Source organism: Choloepus didactylus, chromosome 2 (genome assembly GCF_015220235.1).
Source record: "Choloepus didactylus isolate mChoDid1 chromosome 2, mChoDid1.pri, whole genome shotgun sequence".
Lineage (NCBI taxonomy): Eukaryota > Metazoa > Chordata > Mammalia > Pilosa > Megalonychidae > Choloepus > Choloepus didactylus.
Genome location: NC_051308.1, coordinates 119087671 through 119107834, shown reverse-complemented (window position 1 = coordinate 119107834; position 20164 = coordinate 119087671). Strand labels below are relative to the sequence as shown.

At 42.7% G+C, this 20164-nt stretch overlaps 1 protein-coding gene across 16 annotated transcripts in view; it reads left to right on the top strand.

The window, feature by feature from the left end:
* The window catches only part of LOC119526795 (phosphodiesterase 4D interacting protein), a 258604-nt gene that overhangs the window by 160258 nt on the left and 78182 nt on the right, over nucleotides 1–20164 (top strand). For 8 of the 16 annotated variants that reach the window (XM_037826230.1, XM_037826224.1, XM_037826229.1 and 5 more), the window contains exons 1-5: nucleotides 7157–8275; nucleotides 17521–17652; nucleotides 18385–18504; nucleotides 18743–18835; nucleotides 18968–19180. In XM_037826230.1, coding sequence (XP_037682158.1) covers nucleotides 7157–8275; nucleotides 17521–17652; nucleotides 18385–18504; nucleotides 18743–18835; nucleotides 18968–19180 — 1677 coding nt within the window. Of the gene's footprint in view, nucleotides 1–6654; nucleotides 8276–17520; nucleotides 17653–18384; nucleotides 18505–18742; nucleotides 18836–18967; nucleotides 19181–20164 lie in introns of those variants that run through there. The other 8 variants (XM_037826232.1, XM_037826236.1, XM_037826237.1 and 5 more) reach the window with 3 other exon arrangements.

The window sequence follows — 20164 nt, the reverse complement described above, 5'->3', positions numbered from 1 at the left end:
TCTTTGAGGAGGAGAAGGTCGAGACCTCGGCGGTTTTGGAGCACTACCTCAGAGAGGGAGTTGACAGAATTTTTAAGATGGGAAATAGCGTCTTGTAGGTGACGAATGTCCTCGTCAACAGCGCCCGGAGGTGAGTTAGGGCGGAGCCTTGACTGGCTAATGCAGCGATTCCGGTGCCAGCGCCTGCAAGACCTAGGAGGGAGGCAATCGTGAGGACGGTGATGGGCTCTCGCTTTTGCAGTGGGGCAGGAGCTGCAGTTGTTTCCAGGCGGAGGAAGAAGTCTTCCTCGCTGTGGTATAGGACCCTAGGGATGAGGACAATCAAGAGGCAAGTTTCATGAGTTGTATTGAGGGTCAGTACGTTAAGGCAGGGGGTAAGTCCTGTAGAGGAGCAGAGCCATTGGGAGGAGTTGTGGGGAATAAGAAATTTGGCAGAGCTGCTGGGAGAGGAGTAGCTGGCACAAGCTGTGAGGCTGGGAGAGTTACTTGAGCGAGGGCGGATACACTTTCCTGTAAAGGAGACTGAATGAAAGGTTAGGGGGACGGCAGAGGTATTTCAATTGCATTCCGAGGGGCTGTCCTCTGTGTTTTCTGAAAAGGAGAGGTTGGAGGCAATTGACTCATACAGGGGGGAGGAAGTGGAGAGGCAAAGCCAACAAGAGGAGGTAAGATTGGGGTTGGAGGAATTCACTCGGACTGGAGTCCAGGCCCAGGTGTACTGTTGTCATCTGGTAGACCAGGTTGCGGAGACGACAGCGTTCTCGTCTCGTTAGACACGTGGTTGCTGGTGGCGGGCCGGATTGCTCTTCCTGGGATCCAGATTGGTTGTGCTGCATCATCTGGGAAAACACAAGCAAACCCGCGCCCCTGGGCGAGGAGTGGGGAGGGACCCTTCCAGGCATTATTCTCTGGGTCCTTCCAGTAAACCATCGGGGCCTGGGTGGGCCTATACGAGGGCCCCCAATGTTTATGTAGGGGCGAAAGCCCTTCTTTATTGAATGTGAGTAGATTAAGGTGAATAAGGGCTGCTATGATAAGGTCCCCTGGAGTTGCCTGGGGGAGCATTGCCCTTTCTTTTTCAATTTGTGTTTTTAAGCGGCGATGGACGGCTTCCACAATGGCTTGCCCCTGTGGATTATAGGGGATGCCGAAATGATGGGTGATGTTATATAACTGAAGAAAGGCCGCAAAGGAGGCACTGCGATAGGCAGGCCCATTGTCCGTTTTTATGTCCCAGGGGACTCCCATGAAGAGAATTCCTTGTCTTAGGGCCTTGATACAGTGTTTGGCCGCTTCCCCGGCAAGGGGGACTGCATAACACATGGCCGAGAAGGTGTCAATCATTACATGTACATACTTGAGGCGCCCAAAGGACGGAACGTGAGTTACGTCCATTTGCCATCTAGAATTGGGTTTTAGGCCTCGTGGGTTGACTCCCTGAGGTTGCAGGGGGCCAAGCGGCGCAAAGGGCGCACAAGTTGCACAATTGCGGACAAGATGTTTACAGGTATCTAGGGGGAGGCCACATAGATGATGTAACGACATAGCCGAAAAGTGAAACCTGGAATGCAATAACTTGGCTTGATTAACAGCGTCCCCCGGAGGGGTTGCCGTGTGGGTTAGCATAGCTTGGGTAGCCTGAGCTGAGACCGCTTGGTCTACTATACTATTGCCATTAGCCAAGGGCCCCGGAAGGTCTGAGTGACTACGAATGTGGCTAACGAACCAAGGATCCTGTCTATGCTCTAAGATGCTTCTGAGGTCAGAAAGCGCTTTATCAATGGCCGAGTCTCCCGGGAAAAAGGTGGAAAACGCGAGGACTCGGCAGACCTGATACGTGTAGAGGCTGTCTGTGAAAATGTTTACTGGGTGGTTGCAGTGGGCGTTTAGCGCGTATGACACTGCCAGAATTTCCCCCACTTGGACTGAATGAAAGTTGACATAGCTGAATAGGTGGGGTCTTGGGTGGTCCTGAGAATAAGAGAGGAAGGCGAAACGGGTTTTGGAGGCGTCAGTGAAGACGGTAGTGGCACCCGGGATGGGTGCAGAGGAGGGGAAAGGATGGAAGGGGCTGCGGAAGGGAAGCTTGGCGAGCCCCTGTAATAGTCGATGGCTAGGATAATGGCAGCTGAATTCCCCCTGAAATCCTTCCAAGAGGATTTGCATGTCCGGGTTATCACGGATAAGTAGGCGGGTTTGGCCTGCGTCCAGGGGCCAAACAATTTTTTCCGGCAGCTCTCCAAATACATGAACAGCCAGGGTGACTAGATCTGAAGCTAGGCTGATCCAGAGCCGCACTGCGGGGCAGATTTTTCTAAGCCGGCTTTTAGCAGGATGCACCCAAAGTACAGGGCCTGGCACAGGAGTGGGGGTAGGGGCAGCGCTGTCCTAAGGGTTGCCTTGAGGTGTAGAAGGCAGCCAGGGGTTGTTAGTCAGCAGGGTGGGAGGAGCGGCGGCAGCTGCCGGCAGCGGCTCCGAGGGGGAGCTTGTCGAAGGGGGAGGCGGAAGTGGGAGGCCCCAAGCGTCGCAAGATGGCGGCGCGGTGGGCGTGGCCAAGACACAAGATGGCGGACCAGCCCCGCCCTGTGAAAGGGCGGGGTCTAAGGCACAAGATGGCGGACTAGCTCCGCCCTGTGAAAGGGCGGGGTCTAAGGCATAAGATGGCGGACTAACTCTGCCCTGTGAAAGGGCGGGGCCTAAGGCATAAGATGGTGGACTAGCTCCGCCCTGTGAAAGGGCGGGGTCTAAGGCATAAGATGGCGGACTAACTCCGCCCTGTGAAAGGGCAGGGCCTAAGGCATAAGATGGCGGACCAGCTCCGCCCTGTGAAAGGGCGGGGCCTAAGGCATAAGATGGCGGACCAGCTCCACCCTGTGAAAGGGCGGGGTAAAGCGCAGGCGGTTTTCAGCCCGGCTTAGGGCTGACGTCATCACTAGAGCACTTCCTCCCCTCAGTAGAAGAAGAAGGAGGAAGTTCGCCATTTTGGAGCAGTCTGGGGGGGGCGGTTGCAAAGAGGTACACGGCGCCAAACAAAGAAAGAAACACACAAAGGACTACAGCAAAGTAATGAGGGAAAGAGGGAGAGCGTTAGGAGGAATGGGGGTTATAGAAGAAAAGAAGGAGAGGCAGCCGGGATAATTGGGGAAGGAAGGAGCGGCTCCGGAGCGGCGAGGGAGAGGCGGCCCCTGACGCGGAGCGGCGAGGGAGAGGCGGCTCCGGGAGCGGCAAGGGAGAGGCGGCCCTTACCTTGCAGGCGAGGAGAAGGAGAGCTGGAGAGGCGTCCGGGCGAGCGAGTGGCGTCACTGGACCGCTGCGTGGAGAGGACGTCTAATTGCAGAGGTCCCTGTTCGGGCGCCAGTTGCGGTCGCAGTTGATTCGTCTGGGGGGGGGGGTGGCGGCCGGTTGCTAAATCCTAGGCTCCCAGGCTTGCTCTGAAGGTACCGGCGGTGGGGGCTCTTTCCCGGAGGCGAAGGCGAGGCGGGGGATTTGGCCAGGTCCCCAGCGGGGGGGCGTGCAAGGTGTGGAGGGCGGTGAGAAGGAACAGGCGGGACACGGTACTTTGAGGGATGATGAAACCAAGAGAGCTTTATTAGGCGAGAGCACAAGCTTATATTGGGCGATTAGAGGGCGGGGTAGCTGTAGAGGTCGAAGGCTTGGATTGGTTCAGAGAGGGCGCGGAGGTTGAATGACAAGGGGCGGGAGTAGTTTTGGTAACTGCGCATGCGCACTGACGGTGGGGGAGTTGCTCTGGCAATGGGGAGTGTCAGGGGCAAGATAAGGGGGTGGGGAAAAGGCGGTTCCCTCCGGCAAGCCTCCCCTACGGTGGTATTTTGGGTGAGGAAATGGGGCCTGCCTCCGGCCTCACTTTCCCAGGCCTGGGGGGCAGTGGAGGGCGCTGTCGCCCGTGCCCACCACCCTCCCCAGGGGCTGATCAGGTCCCCCAGCCCAGGCCCGCCAAGTCGAAGCACGTGATCAGTATCCCGCACACACACACACACAATTTATCATATATATTACAAAGATTCTCATTTCAGGTTCAAATCTTACCACTTAGACTCTGCTATTAGTGTGTTAAATTGGCACTATTCTAGTTTTAACTCTAGATTACTTCCTAAATTTATTTAATTTTAAAAGTAATACATGAATAAACATTCATTGCCAAAAATTTAAATGATACACAGTATACAGAATAAAAAGTAAATGTCCCCATTCAGTCCCCCAATTTTGCTTGCCTCCCCGTAGGTAGTCAGTGTTCCACTAACTACAAAATCAAGATGCTATTGATAAGGACCATGAACTGAATTTATTACTCCATAGTTTTTCTTCTTCTTTTCCTAAATTTTATTTTCAGGTTTTGTTATCTGCACACCACTGACCTTTTAGTTAGTGTTAAATTATTTTATAATACCAAGTGATCAGGTTAAGACTAATTCTAGTATTGTATCATGCTATCTGTTTTGAGATACAGTTTTTAAATATTTTCTCTAGGAGTGAATTGAGTTTTATCTGTAAATTTTCTTTGATTGTTGGGTGGTTTATTCTTATCTGTTGTTGGAGGCCTAGCTATATATAGCTCTCCCTTTTAGTCTATTGAAAGTATATCAATCACAGTCTTACATAGTAAATTGCCTTTTTGTTATTTGTACTGACTTGTATTTCTTATACACCAAGTCATCTAGTATTGTCATTGAAGTTTGGAAACTCTCAGCCAGATGCAAAATCCTATTAATGAATAGACTGTAATACAAAGTATTATCCAGGGTTTGCTCCTAAAGGACACTTTGTTTCATTAGCATTTTTCCAATAGGAAAATGTGTCTTGCATTGACAGTCAAAGACATGGTCTTCATTAATGATGTGTTAGGCACTTTTCTGGACCTTTGTTTGAATTCTTGCAGTTCTTTAGGACAATACTTAAAACTGGGTATAGTAGCATAGCATACTAGCAGGTTGTCTAGTCTGTAAGTCGGGTCAAGGCCAGAAAACAAGATCACTATAGATTCCAAAGATTGTCATTTGATTTCTTCTGACTTTGAAGCTCATATACCAGATGCAGGGAAAAATGCAGCTATAGTGAATTCTTCTTGGAACTGTATTTTACAATCTTGGTTTTACAGCCAGAAGTGCAATATTTAGGTGATATGATATATGCAATGTTTTGTAGCAGTCAAAGCCAAAGTTCTAAGGACTGTCCTTCCCCCTCACAATGGAGCTACCAATATTGTTTTGAGTGAGAAGAGAACAGCACAATCTTATATGTGCAGAACCCCATAAAATTTTAAATTACTTTAAAATATTCTCACTACTATTAAAACAACACTATTAGCTATTATTTAATGAGGCAAATACTGTTAAAGCACTTCCCCCAAATTATCTCATTTACTCCTCAATAAGGAATTTGGGGGTTTACTCTGAGCTCCCATTGTAAACATAGGAATACTTCCAGGTTTAGGAGTATGGGCTCTGTCCTCTGGATGACGTTTAGAAATACTTAGGCTTTTGCTGGCCTCATTTCACAAGATCAAGCTATTGAAATTTATCATTATTTTACAGCTAGGAAATGTACTGCTCTGGGGGACTAGGTGATTGCTGAAGCAGGCTGTCATTCCTTCTGTCTGGAGCCTGCAAGTCTCTCCAACCGGAAAGAGAATTCTTTATTATAAATGGTCTTTGATACCTGCATTCCACCTAATCAGAGCTCCAGCCTTCCTCCACTTTTTATTGCATTCCAATTTCTATATCCAAAGGTGGAAGGACTTAGAACTCTAAAATATTGAATAAGACAATACTGTGTGAATATGGTGAAATTCCCAACCCTATTACTTCAGAGATCAGAGCCCCACTACATACTCTCCACTCATGCTCAAAGCTCAGTCTTTTGTACTAGTGTTTGTCCAGTTTCCGTCCCCCCAAATCACGACTGTGGTCTACCTGAGCCTGAAAGAGAATTTGGTGATAGTAATCTACTACTCTCAGGTGTCTGCATTCTGAAGAAGCCCATTTTCTCTTCTATTGTCTGCATAATCTTGGTTAACTAGCTGCATTCACTTGTTATTTGCTGGACCCTTTCTTCCTTAGATGACTGTTTTGTGCCCCTCTGATTTCTTTTCTTAAATAAGGGCACATCGTCGAGGTGGGGGCTAAACCCAACCTCCTCTTCCTCAACATCCAAGGGGGAAGCACTTGTCCTCTTTTCTGGGTTCTCCCAATAGTCGAGGGAAGGGTTGAACTGGGTCTCCTAAAACCTGCCCTACCTGTCCCATCTGGTTATCACTCCCCACAGCAGCCCCGGGACCTTTAACCCAGGATGCAGGAGTAGGGAGAGGAGGTGGGGCCGCAGGCTGGAGGAAGGCGGCGCGCAGCGGTACCTGGTGGCACTGCAAGGCTGCTCCCTCCAGAGTACGTGGCACTGCCGCGTGAGAGAGGGGGAGGGCATCCGGCTTTCTCCTCCCTACGAGAAGCCCGGGTACATCTGCAAGGAAGGGTGTAAGGATCCATGAGGGGATTGATGCTCTTGTTTGGTGAGAGCTGCCAAACTGAAAGTGGCCTGACAGTGGTCAGGGTCTCCACTCCTGTACCCACTGTGAACCAGTCTGCGTTCCGCCCGAAGCACCAGAGACCCGGTTAAGGGCCAAGGGACGCACCCACTATCCCGCATGCGCAAAGCTGGCGCCAGAATCCCGGACTACAGCTCCCAGCGGAACCTGACCTTGGTCGCAGGCGCTTAGCCGACGGCGCCATCTTGAAATCTGATCCTCAATCTCTGAGACTTTGCGTCAGCAACGGGTAGCCGCTAGTGTACGGGGAAGCCAGCCTGCTCAAAGGGGAGGACGTTTAGGACGCGGCGGCTGGCGGGGAAGACAGCTGTAGGAGATATGGCAGGTTGCGAGCGCGGCCTGCGTCGCTGTCACTCAGCATCCCCCTGAGGTGTTTCTACACCCGACCCCTCCCCGAGGGGGCGGGGCTGACCACTGTGGTACCCAGAGCAGGCGCGCGGGTGGCAGAGGTGCGCGCCTGCAGAGTGGAGACCCCACCGGGCTGTGTGTCCTGCTAGCTGGAGACTACCGAGGCGGGAGACCGAGCGCAGTGAAGAACGAGTGAGTGATCCCGGAGCAGCCGCGGACCGCAGGGAAGCTCGGCACTCGCTAGGAGGGAAGATGAAGGAGATTTGCAGGATCTGTGCCCGGGAGCTGTGCGGAAACCAGCGGCGCTGGATCTTCCACACAGCGTCCAAGCTCAATCTCCAGGTTCTGCTTTCTCACGTACTGGGCAAGGATGTCTCCCGCGATGGCAAAGCAGAGTTTGCTTGCAGCAAATGTGCTTTCATGCTTGATCGGATCTATAGATTCGACACCGTTATTGCCCGGATCGAAGCCCTTTCTATTGAACGTTTGCAGAAGCTGCTGCTGGAGAAGGATCGCCTGAAGTCCTGCATTGCTGGCATGTATCGGAAGAATAACGATGACTCTGGCGCGGAGAACAAGGCGGGGAATGGGACGGTTGACATTTCCGGCTTACCCGATATGAGATACTCTGCGCTGCTCCAGGAAGACTTTGCCTATTCAGGGTTTGAGTGCTGGGTAGAAAATGAAGACCAGATTCAGGAGCCACACAGCTGCCATACTTTGGAAGGCCCTGGAAATCGACCCAGGAGATGCCGTGGCTGTGCAGCTTTGCGGGTTGCTGATTCTGACTATGAAGCCATTTGTAAGGTGCCTCGGAAGGTGGCCAGAAGTATCTCCTGTGGCCCTTCTAGGTGGTCTACCAGCATTTGCACTGAAGAACCAGCTTTGTCTGAGGTTGGGCCACCAGACTTAAGCACAAAGGTACCCCCAGATGGGGAAAGCATGGAGGAAGGGACACCGGGTTCCTCTGTGGAATCTTTGGATGCAAGTGTACAGACTAGTCCTCCACAACAGAAGGATGAGGAAACTGAGAGAAGTGCAAAGGAACTTGTAAAGTGTGACTGTTGTTCAGATGAACAGGCTCCACTGCTTGTGTGTAACCACAAGCTGGAGCTAGCTCTTAGCATGATTAAAGGTCTTGATTATAAGCCCATTCAGAGCCCCCGAGGGAGCAAGCTTCCTATTCCAGTGAAATCTAGCCCACCTGGAGCCAAGCCTGGCCATATCATGACAGATGGAGTTAGTTCCGGTTCCCTTAACAGGACTTTGAAACCCCTTTACAAGACACCTGTGAGTTATCCGTTGGAGATTTCAGACCTGCAAGAGCTTTGGGATGATCTCTGTGAAGATTATTTGCCACTCCGGGTTCAGGTATACAAAATGGTTATATAGTGTCTTTAACATGCCTTTCTGATTATAGTTAGCTGGCCTCAAGTGTCACATGAATTCTGTCTAGTAGAAGGTATATAATCTAGATTTGAGAAAATTAATCATTCAGCTCATTTTTGTTGAATCTTTTGCCTATGTTCTGTTCATAAATGTGTTTCACACTCAGCTTGCTTTTCACAATCCTCATCTATTGGCCTTCCTACTAATTATAAAAATTACAGATCCTTTAAAACAAGAAGGTAATGGTTTTTACCCTGTAAAAAGAAGACATTTAAAATATAACCTAGTTTCTGGCACTAGAACTCTTTCCTCTTCCTTTTCTATTATTATTATTATTATTATTATTATTATTATTATTATTATTATTTTAGATTTATTTTAAGTTTTCTTCTTTTGGCTTTCTGTAAGGGAGTTAGTGTAGTTTCCTGGAGCTTTAAGCCTTTTATCCCTGGGTATGCCTCAGAAGGATTAGAGCGGAGGGTAAAGGTTTGGGGAAAAGTTATTAGTCTATTAGGAAGGTATTGTAACATCTGAGCACGATTTATTATAATCAGTAGATCATTTGAGGACTAATGATGACTTGTTCATAAAAGAGATGTGGGAATTCAAGTACTGTTACTTAAAATGATAAGGGGATAACTGTTGATAGCCAGTTCATCTACTGAGCTCTACTAGGGCATGTTTGACGTTACTATGTGATAGAAGAGTTTCATCCCATTATTCCTTTTCAAATTTCTTTAATAACTAGGGAATAGCAGTTGATCTTAATTTGAGCTATCATGTCTGCCCAAATGTTTGCATGCCAGTATTTTAAATTCAGCTTTGTACAGAGACCTGACAGATGCTTTTTGTTTCTATAGCAACAGTAAATGGATTAGAGCGGAGGGTAAACAGTTAATTTGTGAAACATTCTGGTACATTCCACTTGATACACATTCTTTAGTGATACCATTACAAAGGTGGACAATCTAGAAAGCATTTTTGAAAACCATGCTACTGGCCAACAACATCCCAGAAGTGCAGAGCTTGATAACAAATGAAATTGTTGATTGTCCCTTGAAATTTTTTTTTTTGGGGGGAAGAGGGGAGGAGGATTAATTTGCATCACAATAAGAACATAAGCAAAAAACGTGAGGAAACATATTAAATTTGCACAAAATTTGTTAAATTTCCACAAAATTATCAGATACAGTGTATGACTACTTTGAAAAAGTATAAAAGCCAAGAGGTTTTAAAATGTTTTCATTTGTATAAAATGTTAAAGTATTAGTATGTATTAGTATAGTATTCTCGTTTTCATTTATTAGAGCCTCACAGCTAAATTTTGGCTTTATAACTATTTCTGTGACTGGGCATAGATGTCACAAATTAAATACGGTGTTTTTATATTAGGACCTAAAAATAGTCTGGGCAGAGTGGATGGGGAATACTTTTTTTTCCCCTTCACATATGGCCAATATAGCAGAAAGGTAAGGACATGTTAAATTATAGGCAAAACATGTTTTTTTCCCTTCCATATTTAATTTAAAATACTGTCTTTTGGGGCTTGGACTCATCAAATTTTGGAGTTGGGAAGGATTTTAAAGATATTTCATGCAATCTCAATTTAGAGAGATAGAAAGCTCAAAGATTCCTAATTTCAGCCAAGATGTTTTCATTCTCTGTATCAGAACACATGTCCTGAAGTGCATCAATTTAAATAAGTACATACTTTCAACCAAGAGTCCTCTTTCTATAACCTAAAGATTTGGGGAGGAATCTTTAGGCATTCTGTGAAGAAAATTATCAAGCTAATGAGCACATTTAAACCTTTAGGTCAAGTCCCTCTACTACACTGAATTTGGACATTGGAAAAATAGAGCTTGAAAACAATGACCCTTTTGCTGTCACCTGGCTTACATTCTTCACTGTTTGTAGAATAATGAAACATCAGGAGAGGGAAAAATAACCTTGAATGTTATTCATGACATTTAATTATTATGCCATTTTTCCCAATAATTAAGAATGTGGTGGAAAATAGATAACTTGGGCTCAACGTGTCTGTAAATAAAATGTGTATTTTGGATACCTGATCTATTGTTTATCTGGTTGACTTTTAAGCTCCTTAAGGCCCGCTGTGCTTTATGGCAAATGAGCTAAGTGGGACAAAGGCAGACTGGTTTTTGTTTCTATGAACAAATATGGAAAGAATAGAAACCATAAAAGAAAAAAATGTTCCTTTAGCTAGATTCTACTACAAATATGAAGAAAACCTCATATCATAAACTCATTTTGATTCCTTTGTTTAATCCTCCACTTCCCCCACTCTGTGCCCTATTAAATATCACTATCAGGATTTCTCCTGATTGCTTCCCTGTCTCCCTCCCTATCTCCCTTCTTCTCTCTCTTATTTTAAAGGAAAAAGCAAAACAGTGTAGTCCTCCTGCTTTCTAGTTTTCTGGTATTATGCTAATTGATTATTTGCCTTCTACAGAATTTATTCCTGGGGACCCAAATGTGTTCCCATATCTAAAGAAAGATTTGAAGCCTTATTTTAGCTGGTAATTTCCTTCTTTATTGTCTGGCCCTGAACCAGAAAAAACTGTGATATGAGGGGTGTGGTCCCTTAGTAAACATCAATTCTGAGCCCTCTAGCCATGTGCTGTTTCTCTTTCTATCTAAATTCAATGAGCAGGAGATATTTGCTTCAAGCCTTGCTATGCCAGTGTCTCTTCCTCCGTGACTATAGTAAGTTTATCCCACTCTTAGTTTAGTTGTATACCTAGGTCAGAACCTTTGGCAGGTGTAGGCATTAGATGTTAGTCAGAGATTAGACCTTTAATTTTATGCTAGTTGATGGTTCTTGTCTCCCGTTATTAACAAAAGGATAGAAAATTACAGCAGTTTGAGTTCTCTCACACACTATTGTGAGGACTAGGAGAATGGCAAGAAAAATGTTATTTAGAGAATCTAAATATCTGCGTTATGTTATACCACATTATACAACATGAGCCCTGAAAACAGTTTTCTTTCCTGATGTTGGAAAGCTTTACTCCTAACTCTGAGTTAAAAATGACTTAATTTGAAATGATTCTATCATTACAACATGATTGTAGTAGCCCATAGTCTTGAGATTAACACTGACTCAACCAAATCAAGTATTACTGATTTCAGGTTCTATAGAATCCTCATCAGAGTGATTGAAAGTATTTGATAATAAGAATTCATTGTGAGTTACTGACTCACTGGAATTTGCTAAATTCTTTTTTTCCCCAGATTGTTATCAGAAAGGATTTTTCTGAAATGTAAAATAGTATTAATGTAAAATAGTATTAAGTATTAAGAATAAAGAAGTAACAAACACCTTCATCTTTCAGGTCAGTACACTTACATTTACAAAATTATGGGCTTCTCATGATTATTCATGCCAAGATGGGTATAGATGAGATCCAGAACATTCTGTACTTTCCTGAGGCATTCTTTGGCTTTTAAGTTGATATTGAAATATATATATGTAGTAAGTCTAATTTCTATGGGAGTCATTGCAGAATTACAATGTCGGACTGAGAATTATGAGACAGGTGTGTTTTTATTTGCTTTGTTTTTGTTTTTATTATTCTTGTTTGATCATTAAACAAAAACTTTTGGTCCCCACAGTGTCCCAGGCATTATGATAGGCAATGGGCTTATAGAGATGAGTGAGAATTTACCAACAGTAGTGCATTCAGTTTAATCAAATCCTTTTCCTGATTTCCTATGTAACCTTGGGCAAATTACTTTACCTTCTCTAAGATCTTTATTTCTTTATTTGTAAAATGGGGTTGGACCACATAGTTGAACCTATAAAATTTCCTTCACAGTGCTGCAGTTCTTTTGTTTAAAGTGAATAAATGTGACTACTTTCCCTGATATTTTAAACTTGACACTATTTTCTTTAATTCTGCTTGTAGTTTAAATTTTAAAAATATATTATAGTAGATGTTATTGAAAAGTTATTTTACATTGAAAAACAAAGACGTCAAGTTTTATAGAGAATTTCTATAAATCTCTATTAAAATAGTTCTCTCTCCCAATGCTGTGACACAATTCACATTTCTTCAAGGGTGAAGCTCCCTGTAACATAAACAACAAATACCTAAAATAAATCCTAGGAATCATTATCCTTGCTTCTTTTCTTTTTCTTTCTCACCCTTCATCCTATCTGCCAGCAAGTCCTATTGACTTTGCTTTCAAGCATATTCTAAATCCATCCATATTTCTCCCCCTCTATAAAATCAAGCCATTCTCTCTCCTCCACTACTGCAGCAGCCTCCTAGCTCATCTCCCTGCTTATACTGATGCTCCCCAACAGTCCATTGATGACAGAGTTGCTCAAGTGAACTTTTTAAAACTTAAATATGATTGGACTACTTTTCTGTTAAAAACACTAACACTGCAGTCCATTTTCATTTCACTTAGAATGAAATCCAACTTCATTAACTGTGGTGTGCAAAAGCTATATATGATCTGGACCCTGTGTATCTTTCTTACTCTCTCCCCTTTGCCCATTATGCTTTACTCCCATGGAATCCAATATAGTAGCCACTAGCTGTATGTGGTTAGACCGTATTGAGCTATGCTGTGAGTATAAAATACACCATGAATTTTAAAAATTTAGTATAAAAAAAAGAATGTGAAATATCTCAATTTTTATATTGATTACATCTTTATGATAATATTTTGGATATACTGAGTTAAATAAAATTTTATTAAGATTAATTTCGCTTAATTTTTACTTTATTCAATGAAGCTACTAGAAAATTAAAAATTATGAGTGTGGTTTGCAATATATTTTTACTGGAAATACTACTGCAGCTACATAAGCCTTTCTATTTCGCAGTCTCATACCTATCTTAGGGCTTTTCCATTAACTGATCCCTCTGTCTGAATTGTTCTATTGATCTTTTCAGGGCTGGCTCCTTGTCCTTCAGATCTCCATTTAAATGTCACCTCCTAGAGACCTTTTTTGATCAACTGATTTAGCTTAACCACTGACTCTCTATCACACTTTCCTATATGACTGCATAGCTCTTACCACTATCTGATGTTTTGTATATTTCTTTGGTACTTGCTTGTTTCTTTAAGTCTAGCTTGGCTACACCAGGCCAGCAAAATCCAAGAGAGCCAGGACCTTGTTTATAGTCAGGAATGACTATGGACTTACAAATAGGATAACAAAATATCTGGGTTTGCCTAGGATAGTCCCAGGTCACACCTGTTGCCCCGACATAATTATTTATAGCACCCTTTCAACTATTAAATGGGGCTTGATTTGAGTGATAAATTATATTGTCACCCAACTTATAAGATAATGGAATCAGAAGCCAGCATTTTGCATCCATTAGCTCTACATTTTGTCCTCTTTTGTTTCTTCTGACTAGAGCACCCTTCCTTATCCACCCCAGCCATCTATGGAGATCCTTTCTTTCTTTTTAGACCCAGGTTAAATTTTTTTCTCTTCCGAGAAGCCTTCCCTGTCCTTCTTGTTGAACTGAGTGCTTTTCTCTATATTTTTATGACATGACCACCTCCTCAGTAGACTAAGTGTTGGGAACTAGGACCTTGTATTAATCAGCATTGTATTCCTCACAGTGCCTTACTTGTAGTACTTATTAGATGTCAGAAAGATTAGTAAATAGCACTGGAGGAATAGGAAATATTTTTTTTTCTGAAATCTTTATACTTCCAGTTGTTTGCAAGAAAGGATTTAAGTAGGCTGTATCTCACTGCCTGGAAGATGGTAATAAAATTTTGAAAGTTTGAAGTAAAGAAAGAATAAATGACAGCTGCCTTTTTTTTTTTCTTCCCAATGGACTTGTATTTTTCCTAATTGGAGTGGGGAGGAGGTGAGGGGATTGTGGGGGAATGGAATTTAGTAGTATTGTGGCTTAGAGTTATGTACCACAGGAAAACATATTTTTAATCTTAATCCATTCCTGTGAGTGTGAACCCATTGTAAATAGGACTTTTAGATGAGGTTACTTCAGTTAAGGTATGGTCCTGAATCAGGATGGGTCTTAATCCTATTATTGGAGGTCTTATAGAGAAGGCCACGGAGAGACAAGCTACAGGGAGCAGCCAGAAACTGGAAGTAACTGAACCCAGAAGAGAAGGGAGAAGACACTACCGTGTGCATTGCCATGTAATGGAAAAGCCAAGGAACTCCGAAGATTGCTGGCCAGCCAGAAGATACCTGTGAGCCAATAAATTACATTGTTAAGCCAACTCATTATGTGGTATTTATTTTAGCAATCAGAAAACTAAAACAGTTTTTGGTACTGGAAAGTGGGATTCTGCTATAATAAATACCTAAAAATGTGGAAATAGCTTTGGAAGTGGGTAATGGGTGGGGGCCTTGATAGAGAAACCTAGATTGCTTTGAGAAGACTGTTGGTAGAAATGTGGACTTTAAAGGTACTTCTGATGAAGCTTTAGAAGAATGTACTGTTGGAAACTGGAGAAAAGGCAATCCTTGTTATAAAGTGGCAGAGAACTTGGCAAAATTGTATTCTGATATTGGATGGAAGGCAGAACTTATAAGCCATGAATTTTGATATTTAGCTGAGGAGATTTCCAAGCTAAGTGTGGAAGATGCCACTTGGCTTCTCCTTGCAGCTTTTAGTAAAATGTAAAAGGAAAAGCGTAAGTTAAGAATTAAACTCTCAATCACAAAGGAACCAGCAGTTGATGTTTCAGCCTATCCAGAGAGTGTGCTCTGAGACTAGGGCTATAAGAGTCTCTATCAGCGAGGGACCTCCTTGAACTTTTGGGAAGTGACTCCCCAGAGAACAGGGATCCATGTGATGGCTTAACTGAACAACCCTTTGCTAAAGAAGGTGTGGATGAACATGGTTCCAGTCAGCCGTTTCAGTAGAAGTCAGGACATGCTTGAATCACATGCAAAGCTGACAAGGTGTTTGCAAAATTTCTATGAGTAGAACCAGTGCCAGCCTGGACCAGAAGGGACATAGAAGAGATGAATGAATTGAGGAAAGAATTATTTTAAGGACAGAACCAGGGAAACAAAGGTCTGGATAGTAAAGATCTCCTTGGGCCAAGAAAACAGGCCCACCAGTTTGTGTGGAAATGGCCAGTCAGCCCCTGCACTTGGAGAGAGTAGGGCTTGTGAGCCCTTGTTCAGGGACAGTGCTGCCACCCCAATGCTCAGATTGTGGGGCTTGTACCCCAACATTCGCGGAGAGCCTGGTCACCATCCCAGTGCTCAGAGGTGGTGGAGCTTGTGCCCCTGTGTTGAAGAACCGGGCTGCCATTACAATGCTCAGAGAGGGTAGGGACTTCATTCCAGGGCTCAGGGAGAGTATGGCCACTGCATAAGAACTTGGAAGGGTTGGGGCTGCTGCTTCATCAGGCTTGGAGGACAAAACATCAATCCACAGATGACTCTCAGACCATGAAACTTAATGGAGTTTACCCTGCTGGTTTTCAAACTTGTGTGGGACCTGTGAACCCTGTTTTCCTTCCAGTTTCTCCCTTCTGGAATAGGAATGCTTACCCTATTCCTTTCCCACCATTGTATATTAGAGGCAAATAGCTTGTTTTTCTAGGTTTCACAAGTCCATCAGACAGGGATTTTGCTTCAGAACAGACCACACCCATAATTGATTTTAATAAGACTTTGGACTTAGCATTGTTCTAAAATGGCTTAAGCCTTTTGGATGTTGTGATGAAATTAATGTATTTTGCATGTAGGAGGAATATGTCTTCTGGAGTCCAGAGGGTGGACTGTGGGGGCTTAGAGTTGTATACCCCAGAAAAACATGTTCTTTATCCATTCCTATGAATGTGAATCCATTGTAAGTAGGAACTTTGATGAGGTTACTTCAGTTAAGATGTGGCCCAGATGAAAATGGATGGGTTTTAATTCTATTACTAGAGGCCATGTAGAGAAGGCCACAGAGAGACAGGCCAAGGGAGCAGCCAAAGGAGGAAGTCAACAAAAGGTGGAAAAGAAAGGAGAAGATGCTTTTGCCATGTGACGGGAAAGCCAAGGAACACCAAAGATTGCCAACCAGACAGAAGACACCAACCCTGGGAGGCAGCAAGTCCTCTAGCCTCTGAAACTCTGATCCAGTAAATTCCGTTGTTAAGCCAACCCATTGTATGTTATTTGTTTTAGCAGCTAGGAAACTAAAACACACAGTGAATTCGTAAAGTTTTATTTTAGTACCTTTAACTCATGATGACTGTTACATAGAGTTCAGTAAGTATATCTTAATCTGATTGATCTTCCCATATATAAATATATAATTTTTGCCTGAATCTCTTTGGTGAATTGATATTCCTGTAAAAGCATTCCTTCCCAGGCCACTGTGGATTGTTTATACAGTCATGTTCTATAAAGCTACCTTTAAATAGACACATATACCTTTTTTATTTAATTTTTAATTTTTTTTACTTACTTTGAAATTATTGTAATTTACTTATTTTGAAGTAGTGTAATTATTGTAAGAGAAGTACAAAAAGCTCCCATATAGCCTTTACCCAGATTCACCAGTTGTTAATATTTTGCCACATTTCTTAGGTCACTCCCACTTTCTATATAAACACATTTTTAAATTCCTGAACCATTTGAGAATTAGTTGCAGATGTTATGCACCTTTACTCTAAATTCTTCAGCATGTATTTTCTAAGGACAAGGACATCTCTTACATAACTGCAGTACAATTACCAAATTCAGGAAATTTAATATTGTTAAAACGTTATTATCTAATAAATACTCTGTATTTGAAATTTTCCATTTTTTTTTCCAGTAAAATGATCAGACATGCTTTATGAAAGGTAATTGCAATATAACTCTTCCTCTCCTGGGATGGTATAAGTTTAAAGAGTATGCCTATTGAATTCCCTTATTGAAAAAAGAAAAAAAGCTAATATTTGGTCATCATAGCATTTTCCTCTTTTAATTCCTCCCCTTTAAACTCTGGATTTTTTCTTTTAACTAAATATATAAAGTTTATGTGAGTTGGAAGGGAAAGGTCTGGCGGGAAACTGAGGAGTATAGTAAAGGTGGAGGTGAATCAGTGCTCATAATAAGGAATAGGACTGTCTTCAGGAATTCATACTGATAGTTGATTTAATAACGATGGTTTTCCATATCTCTGGCAAAAATGCCAAAGACATTTGAAGATAAATTTAAAATTTATTGTTGCTCGCATTTTCCTCACCTTCTTTGACTTGTTTCCTCTTAGCCCATGACTGAAGAGCGATTCAAACAACAAAAGCTGAATTCAGATGAGACCACTATAAGTCAGCAGTCTGTATCTGATCCCCACTTGGCAGACCTCCAGGAAAGAATCCAGCAAACAGAGGCCGCCAACAAGGTATGATCAATAACATACCCTTGGAGATCACAGGGTTTTTCTGAGGATATGACTGGCTCTAGCCTCAATCTTTCAACCTCTCTGAGTAGGACTTAGGAAATGAATGCTGTGCATTCCTGGTGCTCTGGGGAATGTTTTATTTGAAAGTGTGGTTCTTCACTTTATTTCTTTTCAAGGTCTTAGCTTGTTCTGCACAGATCACAATTGCTTGTGACTTTTAGGTCTAATTAACACTGAATGCAGTCTTTATGTAAGGCACTGAGATGGAAGGTCTGTACTTTTGATTCTAGCTTAACTTCTCACCCCTTTATAGCTCATGGATGTTAACATCTGTTTAGAAGACAATTCCCACAATTTGGGATGCTGAGCTGGCCTGGTGTGCCCTTTTCCTATAGTAGAGATCAGATGTATAGTAGATGGCTGAAGCTCCTTGGTCTGTGGGTAAGGGATCCACAGTTACTCCTGTGACAAGTGCCCGCTATGCCTACTGTCATAGAAAAAGCATAGTGCATTAAACTGAGAAATTGAATATTCAAAGAAGTATTCCTATCTCCTGCTGCTTTCTCTTGCTGATTGCTTTAGGTTTTTAATGGTTACTACAAATGGGAAAAAATAACAGAGTAATATTCCCTAAGAATTTCCTTAAACCCTATATTTGAGGAAGAACTTTTATGATTGCATTTGAAGTTAAAGGAAATCATTGACTTAACTGTTTTTCCTTGCTGAATTCAGGTTCTTCAAGAGAAACTGAATGAAATGAGCTATGAACTAAAGTCTGCTCAGGAGTCATCTCAGAAGCAAGATAGTACAATTCAAGGCCTCAAGGAAACCCTGAAAAGTAGGGAAAGTGAGGTAAAATATTTAGCAACCAAGAACCTGTGGGGAAATGCTTTGCTCCATCAGAGGGGACAAGTATTCTATATATTATAGAAATGGATATTGTCAGGCTAACAAATATTAGTCTGTAGAAATTGTAGTTTAGCCTAAATTGGCATTTTGGAATGGCCCTGTTACAAAATCTGTACAGGCAAGATAATAGAATTTATACCTAGTTTACTAACATGTTTGGTCCTCTCTTTCTCTTTTTCAGACTGAGGAGTTGTATCAGGTGATTGAAGGTCAAAATGACACAATGGCAAAACTTCGAGAAATGCTACACCAAAGCCAGCTTGGACAACTTCATGTATGTGAGGGACACATAGGTGGCGAGTCTCCAGTTGGGGATGTGCCATTCTCAGTCACAGTCTTGATTTTGTTGGTCTCAGATGTTCAATGCTTTCTCTCCTTGCGATTATGATTTCTGCTCTCTCTTCAGAGCTCAGAGGGTACTTCCCCAACTCAGCAACAGGTGGCTCTGCTTGATCTTCAGAGTGCTTTATTCTGCAGCCAGCTTGAAATTCAGAAACTTCAGAGGGTGGTACGACAGAAAGAACGCCAACTGGCTGATGCCAAACGATGTGTGCAATTTGTAGAGGCTGCAGCACATGAGAGAGAACAGCAGAAAGAGGCTTCTTGGAAACATAACCAGGTAAATCATTAACCATTTTGTGGTCCTACATGCTGACTTTGCCCTGATAATAACTTTCTAGCAGGACAGGTTGTGTTGAACCCTTGAGTCACTTATTTATAATCTAAGTAATTGAATTCAACATTTCTTACCCACATACCACATGCTAGGTATTGGACTGCATTCCAGAAATACTGGAGCAAATAACAAGGCCCTTTCCTCTTAATTTAATTATAATTTAGTATGAAAGATAGTCCCATATATAGAATTTCAGGATGGTAAATATTGTAGAGGAGAGATATGTTTGGGGTGCTATAGCACACATAGGACAGGCCGAGGAAGGGAGTTAGGGAAAGCTTCCTGAAGGAGGAGATAGCTGAAGTTATTCTTGAAGAATGGGTAAAAATCAGCCACCCAGAAGAGCAACCAAGGTCAAAGGAATGGCATGCATACTTACCCATGATTTTTTTTTTTAAATAAAATATGTAATTCTTAAATGGTTACTTTATCTTTATTTTTTTTATGATTTAAAATAGCATTTATGTGCTTTAACTCTTTTCTTAGACTCCTTAACATTCAGGATTTTAAAATGTAGTCTTTGAAGGATCTCCCTAAGTAATTTGGAGATTAAATATTAGCACCAAATTTTCTTCAGAAATATTAAAATTTCAGATGCCCTGGCAGGGGGTGGGGACGGGTGGGGAATGAGAGTGGGGGGCGGTGTAGAAGGAGGAGGACATATGTGAAAATAATTCTTAACTTTTTGTTATTTACTTAAACATTTTCCTAGATTTTGTTTAGATGGGGTGAATATATATTTGCAAGGTAGTGTGAAGTGGCAGGTGTTTGTGTTTTAAGGATTACTGATCTTATTAGAAAAATGTCACATATGGCAAATTAAGAAAAATGAGTGATAGTCTTCATGAGTTCTTTAGAAAATCTGGATGACAGGATGGTAGAAATATTCTATACTTGAGCTTACTGTAAAGGATCCAGGTTTATAGT